The sequence below is a fragment of the Bolinopsis microptera genome, chromosome 8 (assembly GCF_026151205.1).
Source record: "Bolinopsis microptera isolate Bmic1 chromosome 8, MBARI_Bmic_1.0, whole genome shotgun sequence".
Classification (NCBI taxonomy): Eukaryota; Metazoa; Ctenophora; class Tentaculata; order Lobata; family Bolinopsidae; genus Bolinopsis; species Bolinopsis microptera.
In genome coordinates, this window is record NC_087079.1 from 17442465 (window position 1) to 17465508 (window position 23044).

The window sequence follows — 23044 nt, forward strand, 5'->3', positions numbered from 1 at the left end:
GGATTTTGTTTTTTAAAAGTTAATTGAGGATATTAATTTTTAAAAACTATCTAAATTTGAAAGGAGAACATTCTGATCATGATGGTTGTTAGATTGTAGATTTTTGAGGATATTGGTAAACAAAAATAATAGCGTTTTCGACGATACCCCTGCAACAAAACGTGAGGGGCCAGAGAAACTTCCAACAATCGATATCCAACCTGTATTGTTTGAAGAAATCGATGGCGAAGCTATAAAAGCTGCGGCCAAGAATACCCATGGTTCAGGAGGCCCCACCCTCATAGATGCTGATGGTTGGAAACATATCTTATGCTCAAAGAGCTATGGAAAATCCAACGATATCCTAGCTCAAGCCATAGCCGATGTCACCAAAAGACTATGCACAGAAACTATTGATCCTTCCATGCTCAGTGACCTTCTTGCAAGTAGATTGATCCCTTTAGATAAGCGACCAGGAGTCAGACCTATCGGTGAAGTTTTGCGACGTATCATGACAAAAACTGTAACAAGAACCATCAAAGAACACATTAAGGAAGCAAGTGGGTCTCTTCAAACTTGTAGTGGCATTGAGTCAGGCATAGAGGCTGCAGTTCACTCAATGGCTGAGAACTTTGCCAACGAGAATAGCCAAGGCCTTCTCCTAGTTGATGCATCAAATGCTTTCAACAGTTTACACCGAGAGCAGGCCCTAGATACTGTTGCAACAACCTGCCCTGTGTTTCACCAATTTCTCAAAAACACCTATCAAGCAAGGACAAAGCTCTTTATTTCAGGGTCAAAGTCAGGGGAGTTCATCTGGGGTGAAGAAGGAAACACTCAAGGAGATGTTGCAGCAATGCAATTTTACTCCATAGCCACTAGACCTATAATAGATGATCTCAGAGCTTATGCAGAAGCAACCATGGTGTGGTACGCTGATGACAGCTCCGCATGTGGAAGCTTCATCCAACTTCTTCAGTGGTGGAATAGACTCTGTGACATCGGCCCGGGATATGGGTACTACCCCAACGCTAAAAAGACCATTCTAATTGTCAAGAATCCCGAAGACCAAACTGAAGCAGAGACTCTATTTGGGCATCTTGGAGTTAAGATCACGACATCTGGAGAACGTCACCTTGGTGCTGTGGTAGGCTCAAAGAAATACAGGGAAGATTACATTAAAGAAAAAGTTGAGAAATGGATAACAGATATTGAGCAACTTGCTGATATTGCATCTGAAGAACCACAGCTGGCTTATTCAGCTTTCACCAAAGGAGTATGCCACCGATGGAGGTTCTTCATGAGGACAATACCTGATATTGCTGAGTACTTTGCCCCACTGGAGAGCAAGATCATGCATGTGCTCATTCCAGCCTTCCTTGGTCGCCCAGTCAGCCAGCACGAGAGAGATATCCTTGAACTTCCTGTTCGATGTGGAGGGCTAGGCATTATCAATCCTGTCCGGATAACATCCCGTGAATATGTTTACTCAGTAGCAGTAACTAAAGACCTTGTGAGTTTGATCAACCAACAAGACCAGGATATCACCAAGCTGGATCTGGGCAAGATAAAAGAAAAGAAAGAAGAACTGAGGAAACAGAAAGAGGAGTTTCTCTCCCAAAGGTTCAAGGTGCTCTATAATGAGTCAGATCATCAACTTAAGAACCACCTAGACCAAGCAAGAGAGAAGGGAGCCTCAACATGGCTCTCAACACTACCACTGAAGGACCTCAACTATGTTCTGAACAGGCAGGAGTTCCAAGACAGCATACGCCTACGTTATGGTTGGAAGATCCAAGGAGTGCCCTCTAAATGTGCCTGCGGAAATGTAAACAGTATCTACCACGCCCTTGACTGTAAACTAGGTGGATATGTTTCCATGCGCCACAATGCCATAAGAGACACTGCTGCTTTCTTCCTCCGAGAAGCAAAGTGTAAAGATGTAAGGATAGAACCAGCACTCCTGACAGTCCAACCAAGCTCATTCTCAAGGAAGACCAACACCCAGGATGAAGCCCGTCTTGATGTAGCAGCTGTCGGATTGTATGCACCTTTTGAAAGAACATTCTATGACATCAGGGTCACACATCCTAACTGTGACACAAATACATTTAAGCCACTAGATAAGATCTATAGAGATCATGAGAAAGAAAAGAAAGATTTGTATGAAGAGAGAGTACTTCAGTCGGAGAAGGGATCCTTTGTCCCTCTAGTCTTCACAACCTCCGGAGGTATGGGACCGCTCTGCACAGTGTTTGTAGATCGTGTCTCTGAGATGATAGCTGACCACAAAAAAGAAGCCAAGAGCCAAGTCAAAAATCATATCAGAACACGATTCAGATTCGATCTGTTAAGAAGTACACTCATTGCACTGAGGGGAATCAGAGGAAGGTCAACAGCCCAGCATCTTGAACTGCAAGACGTATCCTTCAACCTCATTCCCCAGAAGACGAGCTTTGAGGTCTCCTAGATTTGTTTATGTAAATTTTGTAGATATTTTACTGTACTATTTTATATTGTATACAATTTTACGGACGAAATGATCCCAGGGGGGACTCCCAACCCACCGCTTCGGCGGGTAGTTGATGCACCGATCACAAGCAAGAGCCACTTTGGTCTACTTGCTGTGAGGTGTCTCAGCTACATGGGTTGGGGGTCCCCCCTTTTTTTTTTTTTTTCGACGATAGTGGCTTAATTTTACTTTGACAAAATTAACCTATTTTTTGCCATGTTGCAATGTTTCAATTGTGATACTATAAACATATTACTACCACAAAACAATGTTTGTGATTGGTGTGTGGTTCACAGGGGGGGGGGGGACTGAAACCAGGTTTTCTATCTGTAATACACTAAATATTAGGTTAAATACATAGGTTGTGGTGTCAGCACACATTTACCAAAATCAAATTTTTTAATAGGAGGAACCTGTGGGCCGAGAACACTGGATTAAATTTGTTGAAGGGGATTGTTTTCAAATGACAGCTGCATTATGTCATAATTGCTTGAGGTCCATGCTGGATCATTATAAGCATGTTGCAGCTTTAGAAGTGCCTTTTTCAGGCGACTTTTAGCAAGGCTAATCTTGTAGTTGATTGATTTAGTACGGAATATAGGGTGTCTAAACTGGTATATCAATATTTGCTCAATTTCACACATGTTCAGATATCATCAAGAGTATGTGACAAAGTAAACTTGTTTGTGCCTTCTCAGTGTTATTTGCTTGCGACTATATGATATTCCTAGTGTTCCCCGGCCTTTGGAATTGATTTCATTAATTTTGAAATAACTCAAGATCAGTTATCAAAATTTTTGCATGAAATTTTGGGAATCGAAACATTCGGCGACCAAATTCTGAATTTTGCCCGCCAAATTTTTTTCGAGGCCTAAATCATAAATCGGCTTTCTATCGGAAATGCGATTTAGAGTCGTTTCCGAAAATTTCATGCAAAAATTTTGAAAACTTTTTCGTAGGTTTTACCTAGCTCAAAGTTCGATGACAGTAATAAATTGGTTAAATGGGGAAAAATTACGGTTATAATATGGTTGATTGAAATGATTTAATAATGAGGCGGAAAACAGTTGGGTTTTTTGACATTTTGAAATTGAAATAAGAAATTAAAGTTTTCTCACAAATTTGTAGTTCTTCATTCAGAAATCAGTGTTTAACAGCAATCATTTAAATCTATTTATTTACTTAACAGTACATTTAGACTAAATGGGTAATATGCAGGGAGCAAGACGCAAGAGGGACATAATGAATGAGTCAACGAGCGATTCGACATATGAAAAAGTTAGTATTCTTGAGATAAAACCATATTTGCCCCGAGAAATATGGCAAATTGTATTTGATGTAATGCCCATTAGAGATAAACTTTTCAGCAGTAAACATGTCATAGAATTTGAAGAATTTTATTCTCAACTATTAAAGAATTATGAAATGTATGCAGCAAATTTTAGAGACCAAGAGGTTGAAAGGTGTGCTCTTCTTGGGTTAAAGAAACAATCTGACGATTCTGTAAATCTTATAAATGTTCCCAATATTGCACTGTCAATATATTTGTCCAACAACTCTGTGACATGGCTCGATGTAGATAAAACCTCACATCGATATGTGACATTTGAAACTGATGATGAGAAAATTGGAATAAGTGAGCATTCAACATACTTAAAGGTGAACAACGTCTGTTGGTTAAATTTTGTAGTGAGCAAAATACTTCTCCCAACTGGGCAATACAACATCTTCTATAAGATCAAAGGACCTTGCAATGTTGCAAATGAATATAAGATAAGAGTAAAGCACATTTCACCACATCAAGATGATGTTGGATACATTGATGTGAAGCAACTTAAAAGTTTGGATTCTACATGGGAATGGGTTCCGGTTTATATCGATCATAATTTCAAAGAATTGCTGAAGGTGTGTTATATTTATGAGAATAATGATGCACTCCATGTTGAATTATTTAATCAGAATGGATATTGGACAAGAGGGCTTTCCTTCCATGTGATCCGATTTGCATTGGCTGAATAGTGGATAAGTGAACAAGTTATATTTGAAGACTGTGACCATGAAAAATCTGGTCTTGTTGATATATATCAGAAATAGCTTTATAAGTCGATTATAAATAGCTTTATAAGTCAATTATAAATAGCTTTATAAGTCAATTATAAATAGCTTTATAATTCAATTTTAAATAGCTTTATAAATAGAGCTTTATAAGTCAATTTTGGAATTAGAATTACATGATAATTGGACAGCATATTATGTAATATACAATGAAAATATCCCAATGTTTAATCTTTATAAACCTTTTAAAGAGGCTAGCACTCCTCTGTCAGTAATTGTTAGCATCAATAAACTCCCTTACAGCTTTACAGTACTTTATCATGTGCCAACCCCTCCCTCCACGTTCTTAATCATGTTTTAACTTTGGATGATGACAAAATTAAAAAAAACTTTTTACCACTGGCATAAATTTAAAAAGTGACTAGGTATCCAGTCTGGAAAGAAAACAAACTATATTATATATTTTTAAAACGACTATACATTTTCCGGCCGCTCCGCGGCCGGGTGAATATTTCATTATGTATCACCCTAAATTCCATACCATACTGCATTGTGCTTTGGTAATTATATTACTGAGGTATTATTAGTTATTCATTAGTTATTCATAATTGCCAAAAAAGTGGGAATAAAATTATCGTCTGTGAGTCCAGAACTCGTAACCTGCCGATTTGAGGATAACGCATTAATCCATTGCGCCAGGCCACGCGGCCATATTCAAGAGTGTAATATTTGTGTCTATATTCGCATGGGAATTTTAAGCGCGTTCTGAAAAATACTCCACTAGAAACAAGTCGCGACTGAAAAAAAGTCGTAGATTTCTGTAGATTCCTGAGAATGAAGAGTTACTTGGAATTTCCAAAAATATTTGAAGCGTTTTTTGTCCCAAGAATCAACAAGAATCTAGCTAGATCTTACATATGTAATGCGCTCAATTCGAACGTCTTAAGAACCCCTGAGAGCGACTAATTTTAATTTAATTTAAATATTTTTTTGACAAAAATCAGTCGGTGGCTATGGAAATATTATGACTAGGAATTAGATTCTTAAATTCCTCACTAAAGCATCCGTAAATATTACTATGTTTGTGTTTTTTGCTTGAAGATTTTGTTGTGACCATTTTGTTGTTCTTCAAAAATGTAAAAGTTTATCATATGTATCAATGTTTGATCACTAACATTTTTGAATATAAATTTTTTTGAAATACCATTAACATTGATTCTGTTTTCGTTGAAGCATGAAAAATGGCGAAGAGAAGTCGTATGTAATAGCAGACCGTGAGGATGCTAGTGATATAAGTGAACCCGAAATAATCAATTCTGCATCTTACAGTAATGGAGGTGGGTATGACAACGATGCAGATAATATTATGTTATTTGGGTATTTATTTTTAACAGACCTCCCGTGTTAATGTTATGTATTAACATAATTAAGTTTATTTCTCTTTCCATTGCAATTTTAATAATTTGAAAATGGAATTTAATGCAAAAACATCATGCATAATGGATACTTGGAATAATTTAGTGTGTTATTATAGGCAGATGTTGGTATGTGAGATTTTAGCTCAGCCCCACATTCGTAACCGTGAAGTACAGTAGAACACACATAACTATATTCAGCAGTAATACACCAACTTGGCAAGTAGTAAAATATTTAATATTATCAATGATTACTTATCATCACGAAGCTAACGTAGTCTTTAAACAATAATGTGAAATATTTCTCACCAGAGAGCAGCGACTCTGCAGACAGAAGCGGGGTCCTGGTAGCTCATGTACCTGATTTACCATCTACTGTTACATTCCTTGAGGGTCCTTCCGGTAGCCAGGTACAGACATTAACTAGAATTACACTTTACATTGTGTAAGAAATTATCAGATTTTTGGCGATTTCTCAGAAGCTAAGTCTCTTAGGCCTTAAGTTTGTTCATAGCACTAATTGAGGTCTGTATCTCAATTAGAAGATGAGATAATTTATAGTGGGGGTCGCGATATGGGTGTGGTCAAAAAGGGTGTGATTCCGAGAAATTCCCCACTGGTGAAAAAGTGTACCCGAGTAAATAGTGTTATTTAGGACCATATAAGTCGGATTACATCGAGAAACTTAGCGGACGTCCCAATGTGAGCGGGAATTTTGCCAGGTACAGGCTGGGATTATTATATACACTCTCCATTTGATGAGGTATATGAGAAGTGAGAATATATCTCAATTTGAGTGTTGAGACTCAGTTTTAAAGCTGAGGACTGATAAGGATAGTGCTATTCAGCATTACAGCGTTCTCTTTGACCAAAATCAGAAACAAAACACTCCCTTCCACCAATTATTGTTGAATTATACTTATTGTTCAGGAATAGAATTTGTTATTCGGTTTTCATTGAGTGCGTAAATGTTATTAATTCACATCTGCTCTGTTATAAATTAAGTCGAATTACACTAACTAGAATATTTAGTACATCATTTGATAGCTCTAATTTTGTAAATATAAACGTCTACCCTAATTCAACGTTCTTCACGGCAGGTTTACATAATCGGAACAGCACATTTCTCTGAAGAAAGTAATCAAGATGTTGTTAGCACTATTGAGAAAGTTCAGCCTCACATCGTCTGTTTGGAGCTGTGTAAAAACAGGGTACGTGTCACGTGTCACGTGTCAACTTTTAAAGTGTCATTTAATAATCAGCTCTGAGTGAAGCTTTTTTAAGCTACTACTCGTATGTAATGGAATTGAAAGCGTATTTCAATAGAATGATTTCTTCATTATCCCGAACAAGGGATTACCATTGGCATGTAGATACGGTTCTAATATTATCTTGATTTATTAGAGAAAAGTTAACTTTGGTTATTTCTGGTGTTCGTACTTGGCGACTGGGCTCATCGTTATATTAAAGTCATTATTGTAACGGTATATTAGAACCAGACAGAAACAAAGTGTGAAGGGCCTGAACGGAACCCCTCGGTTTCAATTCCTTGCTTAACACTGCCGTACAGCAAGGAAATTCACCATTAATGATATAATTCATCTTGATATAATTTCAGTTGCACGTGATCAAGTGCTCGGAGGAGGAGATCCTGGAAGAAGTGCAGAATATCGGGCTGAACAAGGTCAAGGAACTCATCTCAAGATCGGGGGTGTTTTATGGACTATTCCAGCTGGCCTTCCTTCATCTCAGTGCTGGGCTAACTAAACAGCTCGGCATGGCCCCTGGCGGAGAGTTCAGGTAGAATAGCTGTATAACATATCGGCATGGCCCCTGGCGGAGAGTTCAGGTAGAATAGCTGTATAACATATCGGCATGGCCCCTGGCGGAGAGTTCAGGTAGAATAGCTGTATAACATATCGGCATGGCTCCTGGCGGAGAGTTCAGGTAGAATAGCTGTATAACATATTGGCATGGCCCCTGGCGGAGAGTTCAGGTAGAATAGCTGTATAACATATCGGCATGGCCCCTGGCGGAGAGTTCAGGTAGAATAGCTGTATAACATATCGGCATGGCCCCTGGCGGAGAGTTCAGGTAGAATAGCTGTATAACATATCGGCATGGCCCCTGGCGGAGAGTTCAGGTAGAATAGCTGTATAACATATCGGCATGGCCCCTGGCGGAGAGTTCAGGTAGAATAGCTGTATAACATATCAGCATGGCCCCTGGCGGAGAGTTCAGGTAGAATAGCTGTATAACATATTGGCATGGCCCCTGGCGGAGAGTTCAGGTAGAATAGCTGTATAACATATCGGCATGGCCCCTGGCGGAGAGTTCAGGTAGAATAGCTGTATAACATATCGGTATGGCCCCTGGCGGAGAGTTCAGGTAGAATAGCTGTATAACATATCGGCATGGCCCCTGGCGGAGAGTTCAGGTAGAATAGCTGTATAACATATCGGCATGGCCCCTGGCGGAGAGTTCAGGTAGAATAGCTGTATAACATATCAGCATGGCCCCTGGCGGAGAGTTCAGGTAGAATAGCTGTATAACATATTGGCATGGCCCCTGGCGGAGAGTTCAGGTAGAATAGCTGTATAACATATCGGCATGGCCCCTGGCGGAGAGTTCAGGTAGAATAGCTGTATAACATATCGGTATGGCCCCTGGCGGAGAGTTCAGGTAGAATAGCTGTATAACATATCGGCATGGCCCCTGGCGGAGAGTTCAGGTAGAATAGCTGTATAACATATCGGCATGGCCCCTGGCGGAGAGTTCAGGTAGAATAGCTGTATAACATATTGGCATGGCCCCTGGCGGAGAGTTCAGGTAGAATAGCTGTATAACATATCGGCATGGCCCCTGGCGGAGAGTTCAGGTAGAATAGCTGTATAACATATCGGTATGGCCCCTGGCGGAGAGTTCAGGTAGAATAGCTGTATAACATATCGGCATGGCCCCTGGCGGAGAGTTCAGGTAGAATAGCTGTATAACATATCGGCATGGCCCCTGGCGGAGAGTTCAGGTAGAATAGCTGTATAACATATCAGCATGGCCCCTGGCGGAGAGTTCAGGTAGAATAGCTGTATAACATATTGGCATGGCCCCTGGCGGAGAGTTCAGGTAGAATAGCTGTATAACATATCGGCATGGCCCCTGGCGGAGAGTTCAGGTAGAATAGCTGTATAACATATCGGTATGGCCCCTGGCGGAGAGTTCAGGTAGAATAGCTGTATAACATATCGGCATGGCCCCTGGCGGAGAGTTCAGGTAGAATAGCTGTATAACATATCGGCATGGCCCCTGGCGGAGAGTTCAGGTAGAATAGCTGTATAACATATCGGCATGGCCCCTGGCGGAGAGTTCAGGTAGAATAGCTGTATAACATATTGGCATGGCCCCTGGCGGAGAGTTCAGGTAGAATAGCTGTATAACATATCGGCATGGCCCCTGGCGGAGAGTTCAGGTAGAATAGCTGTATAACATATCGGCATGGCCCCTGGCGGAGAGTTCAGGTAGAATAGCTGTATAACATATCGGTATGGCCCCTGGCGGAGAGTTCAGGTAGAATAGCTGTATAACATATCGGCATGGCCCCTGGCGGAGAGTTCAGGTAGAATAGCTGTATAACATATCGGCATGGCCCCTGGCGGAGAGTTCAGGTAGAATAGCTGTATAACATATCGGCATGGCCCCTGGCGGAGAGTTCAGGTAGAATAGCTGTATAACATATCGGCATGGCCCCTGGCGGAGAGTTCAGGTAGAATAGCTGTATAACATATCGGCATGGCCCCTGGCGGAGAGTTCAGGTAGAATAGCTGTATAACATATCGGCATGGCCCCTGGCGGAGAGTTCAGGTAGAATAGCTGTATAACATATCGGCATGGCCCCTGGCGGAGAGTTCAGGTAGAATAGCTGTATAACATATCGGCATGGCCCCTGGCGGAGAGTTCAGGTAGAATAGCTGTATAACATATCGGCATGGCCCCTGGCGGAGAGTTCAGGTAGAATAGCTGTATAACATATCGGCATGGCCCCTGGCGGAGAGTTCAGGTAGAATAGCTGTATAACATATCGGCATGGCCCCTGGCGGAGAGTTCAGGTAGAATAGCTGTATAACATATCGGCATGGCCCCTGGCGGAGAGTTCAGGTAGAATAGCTGTATAACATATCGGCATGGCCCCTGGCGGAGAGTTCAGGTAGAATAGCTGTATAACATATCGGCATGGCCCCTGGCGGAGAGTTCAGGTAGAATAGCTGTATAACATATCGGCATGGCCCCTGGCGGAGAGTTCAGGTAGAATAGCTGTATAACATATCGGCATGGCCCCTGGCGGAGAGTTCAGGTAGAATAGCTGTATAACATATCGGCATGGCCCCTGGCGGAGAGTTCAGGTAGAATAGCTGTATAACATATCGGCATGGCCCCTGGCGGAGAGTTCAGGTAGAATAGCTGTATAACATATCGGCATGGCCCCTGGCGGAGAGTTCAGGTAGAATAGCTGTATAACATATCGGCATGGCCCCTGGCGGAGAGTTCAGGTAGAATAGCTGTATAACATATCGGCATGGCCCTGGCGGAGAGTTCAGGTAGAATAGCTGTATAACATATCGGCATGGCCCCTGGCGGAGAGTTCAGGTAGAATAGCTGTATAACATATCGGCATGGCCCCTGGCGGAGAGTTCAGGTAGAATAGCTGTATAACATATCGGCATGGCCCCTGGCGGAGAGTTCAGGTAGAATAGCTGTATAACATATCGGCATGGCCCCTGGCGGAGAGTTCAGGTAGAATAGCTGTATAACATATTGGCATGGCCCCTGGCGGAGAGTTCAGGTAGAATAGCTGTATAACATATCGGCATGGCCCCTGGCGGAGAGTTCAGGTAGAATAGCTGTATAACATATCGGCATGGCCCCTGGCGGAGAGTTCAGGTAGAATAGCTGTATAACATATTGGCATGGCCCCTGGCGGAGAGTTCAGGTAGAATAGCTGTATAACATATCGGCACGGCCCCTGGCGGAGAGTTCAGGTAGAATAGCTGTATAACATATCGGCATGGCCCCTGGCGGAGAGTTCAGGTAGAATAGCTGTATAACATATCGGCATGGCCCCTGCGGAGAGTTCAGGTAGAATAGCTGTATAACATATCGGCATGGCCCCTGGCGGAGAGTTCAGGTAGAATAGCTGTATAACATATCGGTATGGCCCCTGGCGGAGAGTTCAGGTAGAATAGCTGTATAACATATCGGCATGGCCCCTGGCGGAGAGTTCAGGTAGAATAGCTGTATAACATATCGGCATGGCCCCTGGCGGAGAGTTCAGGTAGAATAGCTGTATAACATACCGGCATGGCCCCTGGCGGAGAGTTCAGGTAGAATAGCTGTATAACATATCGGCATGGCCCCTGGCGGAGAGTTCAGGTAGAATAGCTGTATAACATATCGGCATGGCCCCTGGCGGAGAGTTCAGGTAGAATAGCTGTATAACATATTGGCATGGCCCCTGGCGGAGAGTTCAGGTAGAATAGCTGTATAACATATCGGCATGGCCCCTGGCGGAGAGTTCAGGTAGAATAGCTGTATAACATATCGGCATGGCCCCTGGCGGAGAGTTCAGGTAGAATAGCTGTATAACATATCGGCATGGCCCCTGGCGGAGAGTTCAGGTAGAATAGCTGTATAACATATCGGCATGGCCCCTGGCGGAGAGTTCAGGTAGAATAGCTGTATAACATATCAGCATGGCCCCTGGCGGAGAGTTCAGGTAGAATAGCTGTATAACATATCGGCATGGCCCCTGGCGGAGAGTTCAGGTAGAATAGCTGTATAACATATCGGCATGGCCCCTGGCGGAGAGTTCAGGTAGAATAGCTGTATAACATATTGGCATGGCCCCTGGCGGAGAGTTCAGGTAGAATAGCTGTATAACATATCGGCATGGCCCCTGGCGGAGAGTTCAGGTAGAATAGCTGTATAACATATTGGCATGGCCCCTGGCGGAGAGTTCAGGTAGAATAGCTGTATAACATATCGGCATGGCCCCTGGCGGAGAGTTCAGGTAGAATCTGTATAACATATCGGCATGGCCCCTGGCGGAGAGTTCAGGTAGAATAGCTGTATAACATATCGGCATGGCCCCTGGCGGAGAGTTCAGGTAGAATAGCTGTATAACATATCGGCATGGCCCCTGGCGGAGAGTTCAGGTAGAATAGCTGTATAACATATCGGCATGGCCCCTGGCGGAGAGTTCAGGTAGAATAGCTGTATAACATATCGGCATGGCCCCTGGCGGAGAGTTCAGGTAGAATAGCTGTATAACATATCGGCATGGCCCCTGGCGGAGAGTTCAGGTAGAATAGCTGTATAACATATCGGCATGGCCCCTGGCGGAGAGTTCAGGTAGAATAGCTGTATAACATATCGGCATGGCCCCTGGCGGAGAGTTCAGGTAGAATAGCTGTATAACATATCGGCATGGCCCCTGGCGGAGAGTTCAGGTAGAATAGCTGTATAACATATCGGCATGGCCCCTGGCGGAGAGTTCAGGTAGAATAGCTGTATAACATATCGGCATGGCCCCTGGCGGAGAGTTCAGGTAGAATAGCTGTATAACATATCGGCATGGCCCCTGGCGGAGAGTTCAGGTAGAATAGCTGTATAACATATCGGCATGGCCCCTGGCGGAGAGTTCAGGTAGAATAGCTGTATAACATATCGGTATGGCCCCTGGCGGAGAGTTCAGGTAGAATAGCTGTATAACATATCGGCATGGCCCCTGGCGGAGAGTTCAGGTAGAATAGCTGTATAACATATCGGCATGGCCCCTGGCGGAGAGTTCAGGTAGAATAGCTGTATAACATATCGGCATGGCCCCTGGCGGAGAGTTCAGGTAGAATAGCTGTATAACATATTGGCATGGCCCCTGGCGGAGAGTTCAGGTAGAATAGCTGTATAACATATCGGCATGGCCCCTGGCGGAGAGTTCAGGTAGAATAGCTGTATAACATATCGGTATGGCCCCTGGCGGAGAGTTCAGGTAGAATAGCTGTATAACATATCGGCATGGCCCCTGGCGGAGAGTTCAGGTAGAATAGCTGTATAACATATCGGCATGGCCCCTGGCGGAGAGTTCAGGTAGAATAGCTGTATAACATATCAGCATGGCCCCTGGCGGAGAGTTCAGGTAGAATAGCTGTATAACATATTGGCATGGCCCCTGGCGGAGAGTTCAGGTAGAATAGCTGTATAACATATCGGCATGGCCCCTGGCGGAGAGTTCAGGTAGAATAGCTGTATAACATATCGGCATGGCGGATGGCCCCTGGCGGAGAGTTCAGGTAGAATCTGTATAAAATTGTTTGAGAGGCAAACCCTCAACCCTGAACTCTATTACCACAACGCCCGTACAAATTTGGCCCCCTCTCCTAAATTGCGTTCAGTTATTGCGATAGCCCTAGCCGATACAATTCAAGTAAATTGTTGCTCACATTAATTTTATTGAGTTGTTAGCTTCGCAAATAAGTTGAGAGAATCCTCAATTCGGTCTGACGTGAGAAACAAGTCGTAAGAGGTTGTGTTTTAAATTGTTTAGCCTTTTTATACATTGGAAATATTTAAAACACTACTTTCCATAAAACCAACTTTAATGAAACTGTAAAACAGACTTTAAATTTACAGCTGAAGGAGCAACCCATGTTTTTGATTTAAAGGGAGACCGAAACCGATTCCCTTCCGAGAACTCAGAATCTAAAACTAATAAATCTGCCGATGTAGATAGTTATAACGCACAAATATTTAAACAATTTAGCCAAAATTGTATCTTATTCTAGGGATTCTATTATTCAATAAATATCAATCAAACTGTTCTTTATTAAAAAAGCAAAGATATTTAAAATAAATAAATGGATGCTTTAAAAGATGAAAGGAGTTGTAAAAATTACGACTCTCCGATTTAAGAACTACTTATTAAAAGAAATAATTCTACGAGATGGCTATTTAGGAGAACTAGTGGAAGAAGTTATCATTTATTACTTACAAACTATTACGATAATTCAAACCAGCATACAGAGAACAAATGACCCAGGTTAGTGTAGAGAAAATACATTTCTCACGTTTCAGGGCAGCGTATAGAAAAGGAAGAGAACTAGGCTGCACATTCCGACTGAGTGACAGATCGATACAGACCACACTGCAGCGAGCCATCTACTCGCTGACCGTGTGGAAACAGCTTGGACTTGCTGTGAAAACTTATCTTTAACAACGAGAAGATAACCAAGGAGGATGTGGAGAGTTTCAAGGGTGACGTTCTTCAGGTTACTATGGTTACGATGGTTAAATTGGTTACTATGGTTACATAGGATACTAAAGTTAAATTTGAGAATAAATGTCTTGGGGCGGACAACAATAATCACATGATGGATTTTGAAAGCTTTGTTACAAACAAATTAAGATCGTATTATGCAATATGCATATTACGTGGCTGAGAAGGGCAAATGAAATATGGTTTATTTGTAATTAGTTTTAATTAGTTTTATTTAGTTTTAATTAGTTGTAATTAGTTGTAATTAGTTGTAATTAGTTGTAATTAGTTGTAATTAGTTGTAATTAGTTGTAATTAGTTGTAATTAGTTGTAATTATTTGTAATTAGTTGTAACTAGTTGTAATTAATTGTAACTAGTTTATCTCACTCACAGAAGCTGATAGAGGAGATCACGGGAGAGTATCCCAACCTGTCCAGAATATTCGTGGATGAGAGAGACCAGTTCCTGTCGAGGAGGATATTTGACGCTTCTGGGGAGGCAGTGTGCAAACACACGTCAAGCAACGTAGATTATATTTAGCACGTGTAGTTGCGTTATTACTTAATTATAGTTTTGTCCACTTTACTGCAAGTTCATCGCACCCTCAGAGAAAACTTGGAGCTTTTATATTCCGATCACATAAGTTAATGGGGCGTGTTTGTATTTTGTAGTGTAATATTGTATACTATACTGTAGTGTATACTTGTAGTGTAATATTGTATACTAAACTTAAAGTGTGCTCTCAGAATGAGTCTGATGACTCAGAAGATTGTGTCGCTGTCGAAGAAAAGACGAGAATTGTGGCGGTCGTCGGAATTGGACATATAGCTGGTCAGTATAGTTACTTCTACGGTTTACACTTCAACCCCCTATAGGGTATTTGTTTCCAAACTGAGGGGATTTTGCTTGCAAAATTTATCCACAATTTACAAAAATTCTTTCAATATTTTTCAAATAACAAACGTGATCCTGAGGGCTGAGATACGTGATTTGAAAGGTGCTCCTCAATTTGAATGAGGAATGTGAGGTGTCTCCTCTGTTTTGAAACTGTATCTGAAAACTGATATCTATCACCAATGTGCTTCTATACCTTTTATGTTGCCGATGGTCCTTGTTGGTGCTGTTATTCGAATTTAAAGGGGGTTGCTTTAAAAATTGATACATTAGCTGGCACCGATATTTCCATGGTAGGATATTTTCCAAGGTGCAATCTATGGAACAAGATCACATGACTCTTTGTAACTGTTATTTAGAATATATATTCGCATGTATCCACACTATATTTACATTACACGTTCAACGTAATATCATTATCAGTGCAGTGTGTACAACACCAACTACACCGATCAATTGCCAATCTGCGAAACATTTAATTATTATTATCACTTCGAGATGGCAGGGCCTACTCTCATGCTGTCTATAGGTGATGATTAATTCTGAAAAACTAGGGACAACTGGGGAATGATCCCAGAACCTCGACATTTCGCGTGCCTTGCTCTACCAATTGAGCTACTGACCCTGATTTTCAGAGCGAAATCACCACTCATATACAGCACAATTTCATGCTTTGTGTGGAATATCATTTATCAGTTATTTAGAATATATATTCGCATGTATCCACACTATATTTACATTACACGTTCAACTCTTTGTAACTCTTTATAACATGACCGATCAAATTCCTCTGTGCATTCATTTGGTGAATGCACAGACTGTGCACAGACAAATGCGGAGAAAACGAAGTTTAATGTTTCTCTCCACTTATTAATATTTTACCGGGGAAATCACAGGGCTCCAATACTCTAAATTACAGTGGTCATGATCTATCCTATAGTGATAATGACCACAGTCTCCTGCGAAGAAGGAGAACCTGAAAATCCGATCGTTGGGTTCAGTTGTCGTATTTCCGATTTCGGTGCAGTTGTGATATGACCTGGGTTCAGTTGTCGTTTTGGGATTTAAGCTGATCGGTCACCCAATTAAGCTGATTGGGTGCCTGTTAACTAGGTTCAATTGGGTTCAGTTGTCGGTCACCCGTTAAGGCTGGCAGTCAAACGAGCTATATTTGAACTGTAAATAAGTAGTAGTGACGTCACTATTACGTCACTATTACGTCACTATTACGTCACTATTACGTCACTATTAATGAACTGCAGATAAGCTTTCCTCATATTCAGCTATGAGGAGATATTGTACTAATTTATAAATCACTTAAGACGATCTTCTGAAATTAATTGTTACCTCTTTTTACAGGGATAAAGAAGTACTGGGGCTCTACTGTAGATTGTGAAGCACTGTGTATCATCCCAGAGTCTTCCGTCACATCCAGAGTACTCGCCAAAACAATCAAGGTTTGTCACATTTTCTACTATTTTCCTGTGTATGTTTTACATCCCTAATTAAACTAAGGATATGATTATGATAAAGTGATTGACCTGCAAGCAACTTCTGAAATTCAAATGTCTCAGAACTGAGTGATCATGTTCCCACATACTATTTGAACCATGTATAATAATATCTCTTCTTCACTTAGTATTCATGTTATTTTCTGGGATGACTAGTTTAAACACTGCTGAGTATAAGTTTTATATTAATAGCGGTGTTATTAAATTCCAATTTATTATTATTATTATATCTACTATTCGCTACACGAATTAACAAATTAATTAAAAAATTATCAAGTCAAGGCATGCGGCAACTTGGTCGTTTAGCTCCGGACAGTCTATGCAACGTCTATGCAACGTCCATGCAACAACAAAAGAACCGTCTATGCAACGTCTATGCAACGTCCCTGTACAATGAACACTCTATGCACACTCCCTGCACGGTCAGTCTATGCAACGTCTATGCAACGTCTATGCAACGTCTATGCAACGTCCCTGCACAGTACCATATGAACACCGGCTACTAGCCGGCTACTAGCCGGCTAGTAGCCACTTTTGTAATAACAGCTCCTCAACTTCACATTACCAACCGGCTACTAACCGGCACTTGAAAAGTGGTCACTAGCCGGCTACTAACCGGCTACTAGCCGGCTAGTGACCACAAAGTGGCTACTAACCGGCTACTAAGCGGTCACTAGCCGGCTATTAGCCGAGCTCTAAAGCAGACCTACTAGTAGCCGGTTCCAAACCGGCTACTAGCCGGCACTTAGAAAGCGGTCACTAGCCGGCTACTAACCGGCTACTAACCGGCTAGTAACCACCAAGTGGCTACTAACCGGCTACTAACCGGTCACTAGCCGGCTCTTAAGCGGACCTACTAGTTTGGAACCGGCTACTAGTAGGTCCGCTTAAGAGCTCGGCTAATAGCCGGCTAGTGACCGCTTAGTAGCCGGTTAGTAGCCACTTTGTGGTCACTAGCCGGCTAGTAGCCGGTTAGTAGCCGGCTAGTGACCACTTTTCAAGTGCCGGTTAGTAGCCGGTTGGTAATGTGAAGTTGAGGAGCTGTTATTACAAAAGTGGCTACTAGCCGGCTAGTAGCCGGCTAGTAGCCGGTGTTCATATGGTACTGTGCAGGGACGTTGCATAGACGTTGCATAGACGTTGCATAGACGTTGCATAGACTGACCGTGCAGGGAGTGTGCATAGAGTGTTCATTGTGCAGGGACGTTGCATAGACGTTGCATAGACGGTTCTTTTGTTGTTGCACGGACGTTGCATAGACGTTGCATAGACTGTCCGGAGCTAAACGACCAACTTCCCAGGCATGCTTATGTTAACAGATAAGAAAAATTTTCAACGTCAAATATGTTGCATATTTCACTCCCGTGAAAATTGCCTGCTTTACAAATATTTTCACTGGATGCTATCTGATGATACCGCACCCTTTTTCACAGCTGCAAAATGGGTTTCATGTTACTAATTTTCTAACTTAATTTTACATATTTAGACCATCTCTCTATCTTATTGAGAGATGTCATCTTTCTCAATTTGACAAGTCCCCATAGGGTAGAATGTAAATGCAACTGAAGCTAATTATGCACTGGTATACATACATCAAGTACCAGTACCGATTGAATATCTATCATAATTTTGGAAACATAATTAACAAAGAATATAATTTCAGTACTCAGTTCTGTCGTTGCTGCTGTACGGTACCTACAAGGTTATGTCGCTGGGCTACAACGGAGTCTACCCTTACCTACCCTCAGTCTCTCCTTATCTGTATTCTCTATTTGACTTACTCAAATCCTTCACCAACTTTTAGTTTCAGTCGGTCAAATAATTTTTATTCTGATAAACTGGCGATGATTTCCTCAAATAAAAAAAACTGTATAAAATACATTGTGTATATAATACAATGTATTGTTCGATTTGATATTTTTGGCATGGATATGTACACCATTTTTTGGTTAAAAAACTTATGATGGAATAGGACCAGAAGCAGCTCCTTGTTTTCATTTGATAATGTGCAGTTAAATAAATGTTTAGCTTTAGTAATTTTGAATTTAATTGTATATCTTTTATTTAAGAAAGTAAATGCTTTTTTCGGACAATGTAATTCTAATCGGTATCCGCTCATAATTTTGCTGGTTTACCAAGTTTACCAAGTAGTAGTCTAAACAATGTTAATAATCGTTTCATTATAATATAAATTTATTTGAGTGTCTTAATGAACTTTCTTTAATTTTCACACTCTTTCATGGACGTGTAACGATGTGGGCTGAAATAATGGCAGTCAAGTGTTCTATAATTGGCCACACAAGTAGGAAGTAAAATAAGGACCCGAGCACAGACTAAAATAGATCATAATAAGAGCACAGCTCAAAATAGAACAAAATCTGATTGGCAGTCACGCTGCACGTGACTGCCCGCACGTGACTGGCGCGCGTCCAATGGACGTTATGAAGGAGATTTGTTTTGGTTATAGCAGCAGAGATCACGTTTAGAGTGCGTCTGTCTGATTAGCCCACGTCACTGCACACGTGACTGTGCAGAGCCAATAGGGTGCTATGTAATTTGTGTAAGGTGTGTACGCTAGGTGCGTGTAAGGGACATCTAATTTATTATTAAACACAGCTGGCCGGCAGAGAATCGGAAATATAAGGACTTTTTATGGATGAAAATCGAAGCGAAAACCTTGTAACCCTATGTTTTCGAGTACGCTGAACAAGATTAAACTGGTTATAATTATCATACTCAAGGGCAAATTGATTTAAAATGTACTTGAATGTCATAGATGCTATTATACCGGCTTATCGAGTGGCACCAGTCTCTCTCGCCACTAGTTCTCAGCTTATTATCGGGCTCGTAAAGGGAAGATCTCTAGATCTCTAGCTCAGAAGACGAAAACCATTTTCTCAAACATTTGCTAACATTAACGAATACGTATATTAACCAGTATCAAGGATTGTATCGGGACTTCTATAAGAAGTAAAGAAGACCGAGGCCCTCTTTGTCGGAGCTATAAAGGGGGCTGTCTGCTTATAAAGAACAATAGAAAAACATTCGCCTGAGTATCGACACAGGAAGAAAATCGAGAGGCAAAAACTGGCATTCTGAAAAACTCAGGTCTGCATTCAGCAAACAGCTTTACTTCTTAATTAGATAGCTTTTGTAAGATAATTTTCGATATCTGATTTGCAACTGTTAACAAGTAATCGATACGTTAGTTTTCATTATCAGTTACCAGGGTTACCCGGGTAACCAGTTGCCAGAGTTTCTGTAGCAGCTACTGAGTTACTGGACAATCAAAAGGAGTAACCCAAATAGCTCGAGAGTCGAGATCACAGTCTGATCATGGACATTGAATAGAATAACACGTAAAATTTCGGCCTAAAATTTTAAGGTTTATCAACTGAAATAGTGAACTGAAAATATTTAACACAACTGAAATGGTAAACACAAAATACTAATCGAGATCAGCGAATTTACGTCGCCACGAATTTGGTAACCGTAGTAACAGTGTGTCACGTGTTAATTATGAGCCAATCATGGCAACCTGCGTGATAACTGATATAGAGATATATAAGGGACCGATAGATAAGGTGAGCTCAGATACATTCTTTATATCCACATATATCCGTGGGAACTATTAACTAGTGTGTAAGTGTGGATCAATAACACTGTTCAGATTTTCGGGCACCAAAAATAAAGTGCAACTCCTATTCGGTTTGTGGGATATATCGCTTCTGGACAAATATTATGCGGGCTATATCAGCACGTGCTGTATTAGCGGGATAACAAATATCATCTATAACCGGCGCTGGCCCGCTGTACTACAAACAGTCCGCTACTGGATATATTGACACAAATTTACTAGCTGTACACTCAAAATTTGAGTCTCAAACCGTATTTGAGTCTATAAAATACGGTTACTGAATTTGTGTCGAGCAGGCCTAGTTTTTAGCTATAATATCCATCTTAGAAAACCGAATTGAGGATTCCCAGCACTCAAATACAGTTAATAAATACTTTGATGTCCCTATGTTCCAAATTTATGGATTCATCTACTGTACACGGCACTGCATTGGGTAATCGTACTGTAGTGCGACACGTACTCTAGTGCGACAAGTACAGCTCTAGTGCGAAGTCCGACAAAAACACCCTCTTTCGCACTACAGTACGTGTCGCACTACGATCCAATTCCAGGTAGCGTACTCTAGTGCGACACAATATCCTGTCTTATTTCCATGTTCAGGTCAGATCCTCTTTCGCACTAGAGTGCATGAGTGCCCTTCTTGTGGACCTGATTCGTCGGGTCTTTTCACTTTACTTATTTCGAAGTGATCTTGTGGACCCGATTCGTCGGTTCACGTTATGTATTTCGAAGTGATCCACTGATCATAATTCCTTCGGCTTCGGGTCAATGATTTTAAATTGAATATTATACAGTCCAGGTATAGCGTACTGTAGTGCGACAGTGTCGGCCTTGAAAATTCTCTGTCGCACTTCAGGCTCTGCACAGTCACGTTTGCAGTGATGTGCGCTAACAGGAGTGTCAACCAATCTGTAAGTAGCCCTAACACAGTCATATGATAATAATTAGTTCATCATAAAACCGCTATGAATAAAACTGCGGACTAGAAATACCGCTTATACTCTTATAGAAGTCCCGATACAATCCTTGATACTGGTTAATATACGTATTCGTTAATGTTAGCAAATGTTTGAGAAAATGGTTTTCGTCTTCTGAGCTAGAGATCTAGAGATCTTCCCTTTACGAGCCCGATAATAAGCTGAGAACTAGTGGCGAGAGAGACTGGTGCCACTCGATAAGCCGGTATAATAGCATCTATGACATTCAAGTACATTTTAAATCAATTTGCCCTTGAGTATGATAATTATAACCAGTTTAATCTTGTTCAGCGTACTCGAAAACATAGGGTTACAAGGTTTTCGCTTCGATTTTCATCCATAAAAAGTCCTTATATTTCCGATTCTCTGCCGGCCAGCTGTGTTTAATAATATTAATAAATTAGATGTCCCTTACACGCACCTAGCGTACACACCTTACACAAATTACATAGCACCCTATTGGCTCTGCACAGTCACGTGTGCAGTGACGTGGGCTAATCAGACAGACGCACTCTAAACGTGATCTCTGCTGCTATAACCAAAACAAATCTCTTTCATAACGTCCATTGGACGCGCGCCAGTCACGTGCGGGCAGTCACGTGCAGCGTGACTGCCAATCAGATTTTGTTCTATTTTGAGCTGTGCTCTTATTATGATCTATTTTAGTCTGTGCTCGGGTCCTTATTTTACTTCCTACTTGTGTGGCCAATTATTAGTTGACACGAAAAATTGTAACTGTGCTACATGGAAATAAACTATTGTGGCACGGGTTGAAGAATGTAGATCATTTCTCATAAGAGAAATTTTATTGTCAATACTGACATTCGTTATCTTACAGAAAACAGTTAGTAGTGACAATATCACCAAACCTCAAACTTAGCCACCTATGTTGGTCTATTTACGATTTTAAAATGTATACGGATAATGTCACAATTTCATTGCCGCATCGCTGATAACTATAATCCTTTTGCAAAACTTCTTGACAAAAGCGCGCTGTGACGTGGCGCGCGCAACGCAAGATTGAAGATCGATTAGCAAGATTTTAAACCTGATCCCGTCGAAAAAAGTTCATAATATAACTAGCGTCGTCATTCGTGAGATTGTTTTCAAAGATTAAACACTTATTCTTCCTATATAAACTGCTAAAATTCTTTTCCTCTGGAACCTCATAACACTTGGGGAGCAGAAACGTTTCTCTAATTACTAATAACCGTAGACGGTAGACTTGCTCATTCGTCTGAAGACTGGCTCTTAACCTACGTTTAGTTAGGCATTAGGGGTCGTTCACATATTACGTAATCAATTTTTTGGCAATTTTTACTCCCCCCTCCGTAATCAGTTTTACACATAGCTATTGTGTCAAAATTACACTAGCGTAATCATTTGGAAACCCACCTCGGCTGATTACGTTATTTACGTAATATGTGAATGACCCCTTATACAATATACATGTTATATATTGGGATCGTTTACAGATAACGTACTGCGTGAGCTAGATTTTGGACATTTTAGTCCCCCTTGAAAAGTCATTTTACAGTAATTTTCCCAATCTCCCTCCCTTAATTAAGCTTGGCTTATGTAATATGCGATGAATCCCTATTGACTATTCCCTATAGATGTGGATACTGGCGGGGAGGTGATCATTGTTTGTTTACATTAATAGTGAGCACATGTTCGGCAGGCTGAGGAGGTGATCATTGTTTGTTTACATTTTAGGTCGAGCACATGTTCGGCAGGCTGAGGAGGTGATACATATTTTG

General features: G+C 41.3%; 2 protein-coding genes across 2 annotated transcripts; both read left to right on the top strand.

Moving 5' to 3' along the window:
• Positions 1-598: 598 nt before the first annotated feature.
• LOC134820212 (uncharacterized) lies at positions 599-2449 on the top strand. Its single transcript, XM_063830434.1, has one exon. The coding sequence runs from the start codon at positions 599-601 to the stop codon at positions 2447-2449; it is 1851 nt and encodes a 616-aa protein (XP_063686504.1).
• Positions 2450-5780: 3331 nt separating this feature from the next.
• LOC134819721 (traB domain-containing protein-like) lies at positions 5781-18568 on the top strand. Its single transcript, XM_063829818.1, is given in 10 exon segments — positions 5781-5883; positions 6274-6371; positions 7062-7172; positions 7580-7761; positions 14083-14211; positions 14213-14276; positions 14659-14790; positions 15012-15096; positions 16519-16616; positions 18334-18568. Coding segments are annotated over 10 exon segments (1143 nt in total). The 3' UTR covers positions 18475-18568.
• The last annotated feature ends 4476 nt before the right edge of the window (positions 18569-23044 follow it).

Bases quoted from the DNA above. Each gene is read 5' to 3' on its own strand.
- LOC134820212 (XM_063830434.1), top strand. From the start codon at position 599: ATGGCTGAGAACTTTGCCAACGAGAATAGCCAAGGCCTTCTCCTAGTT.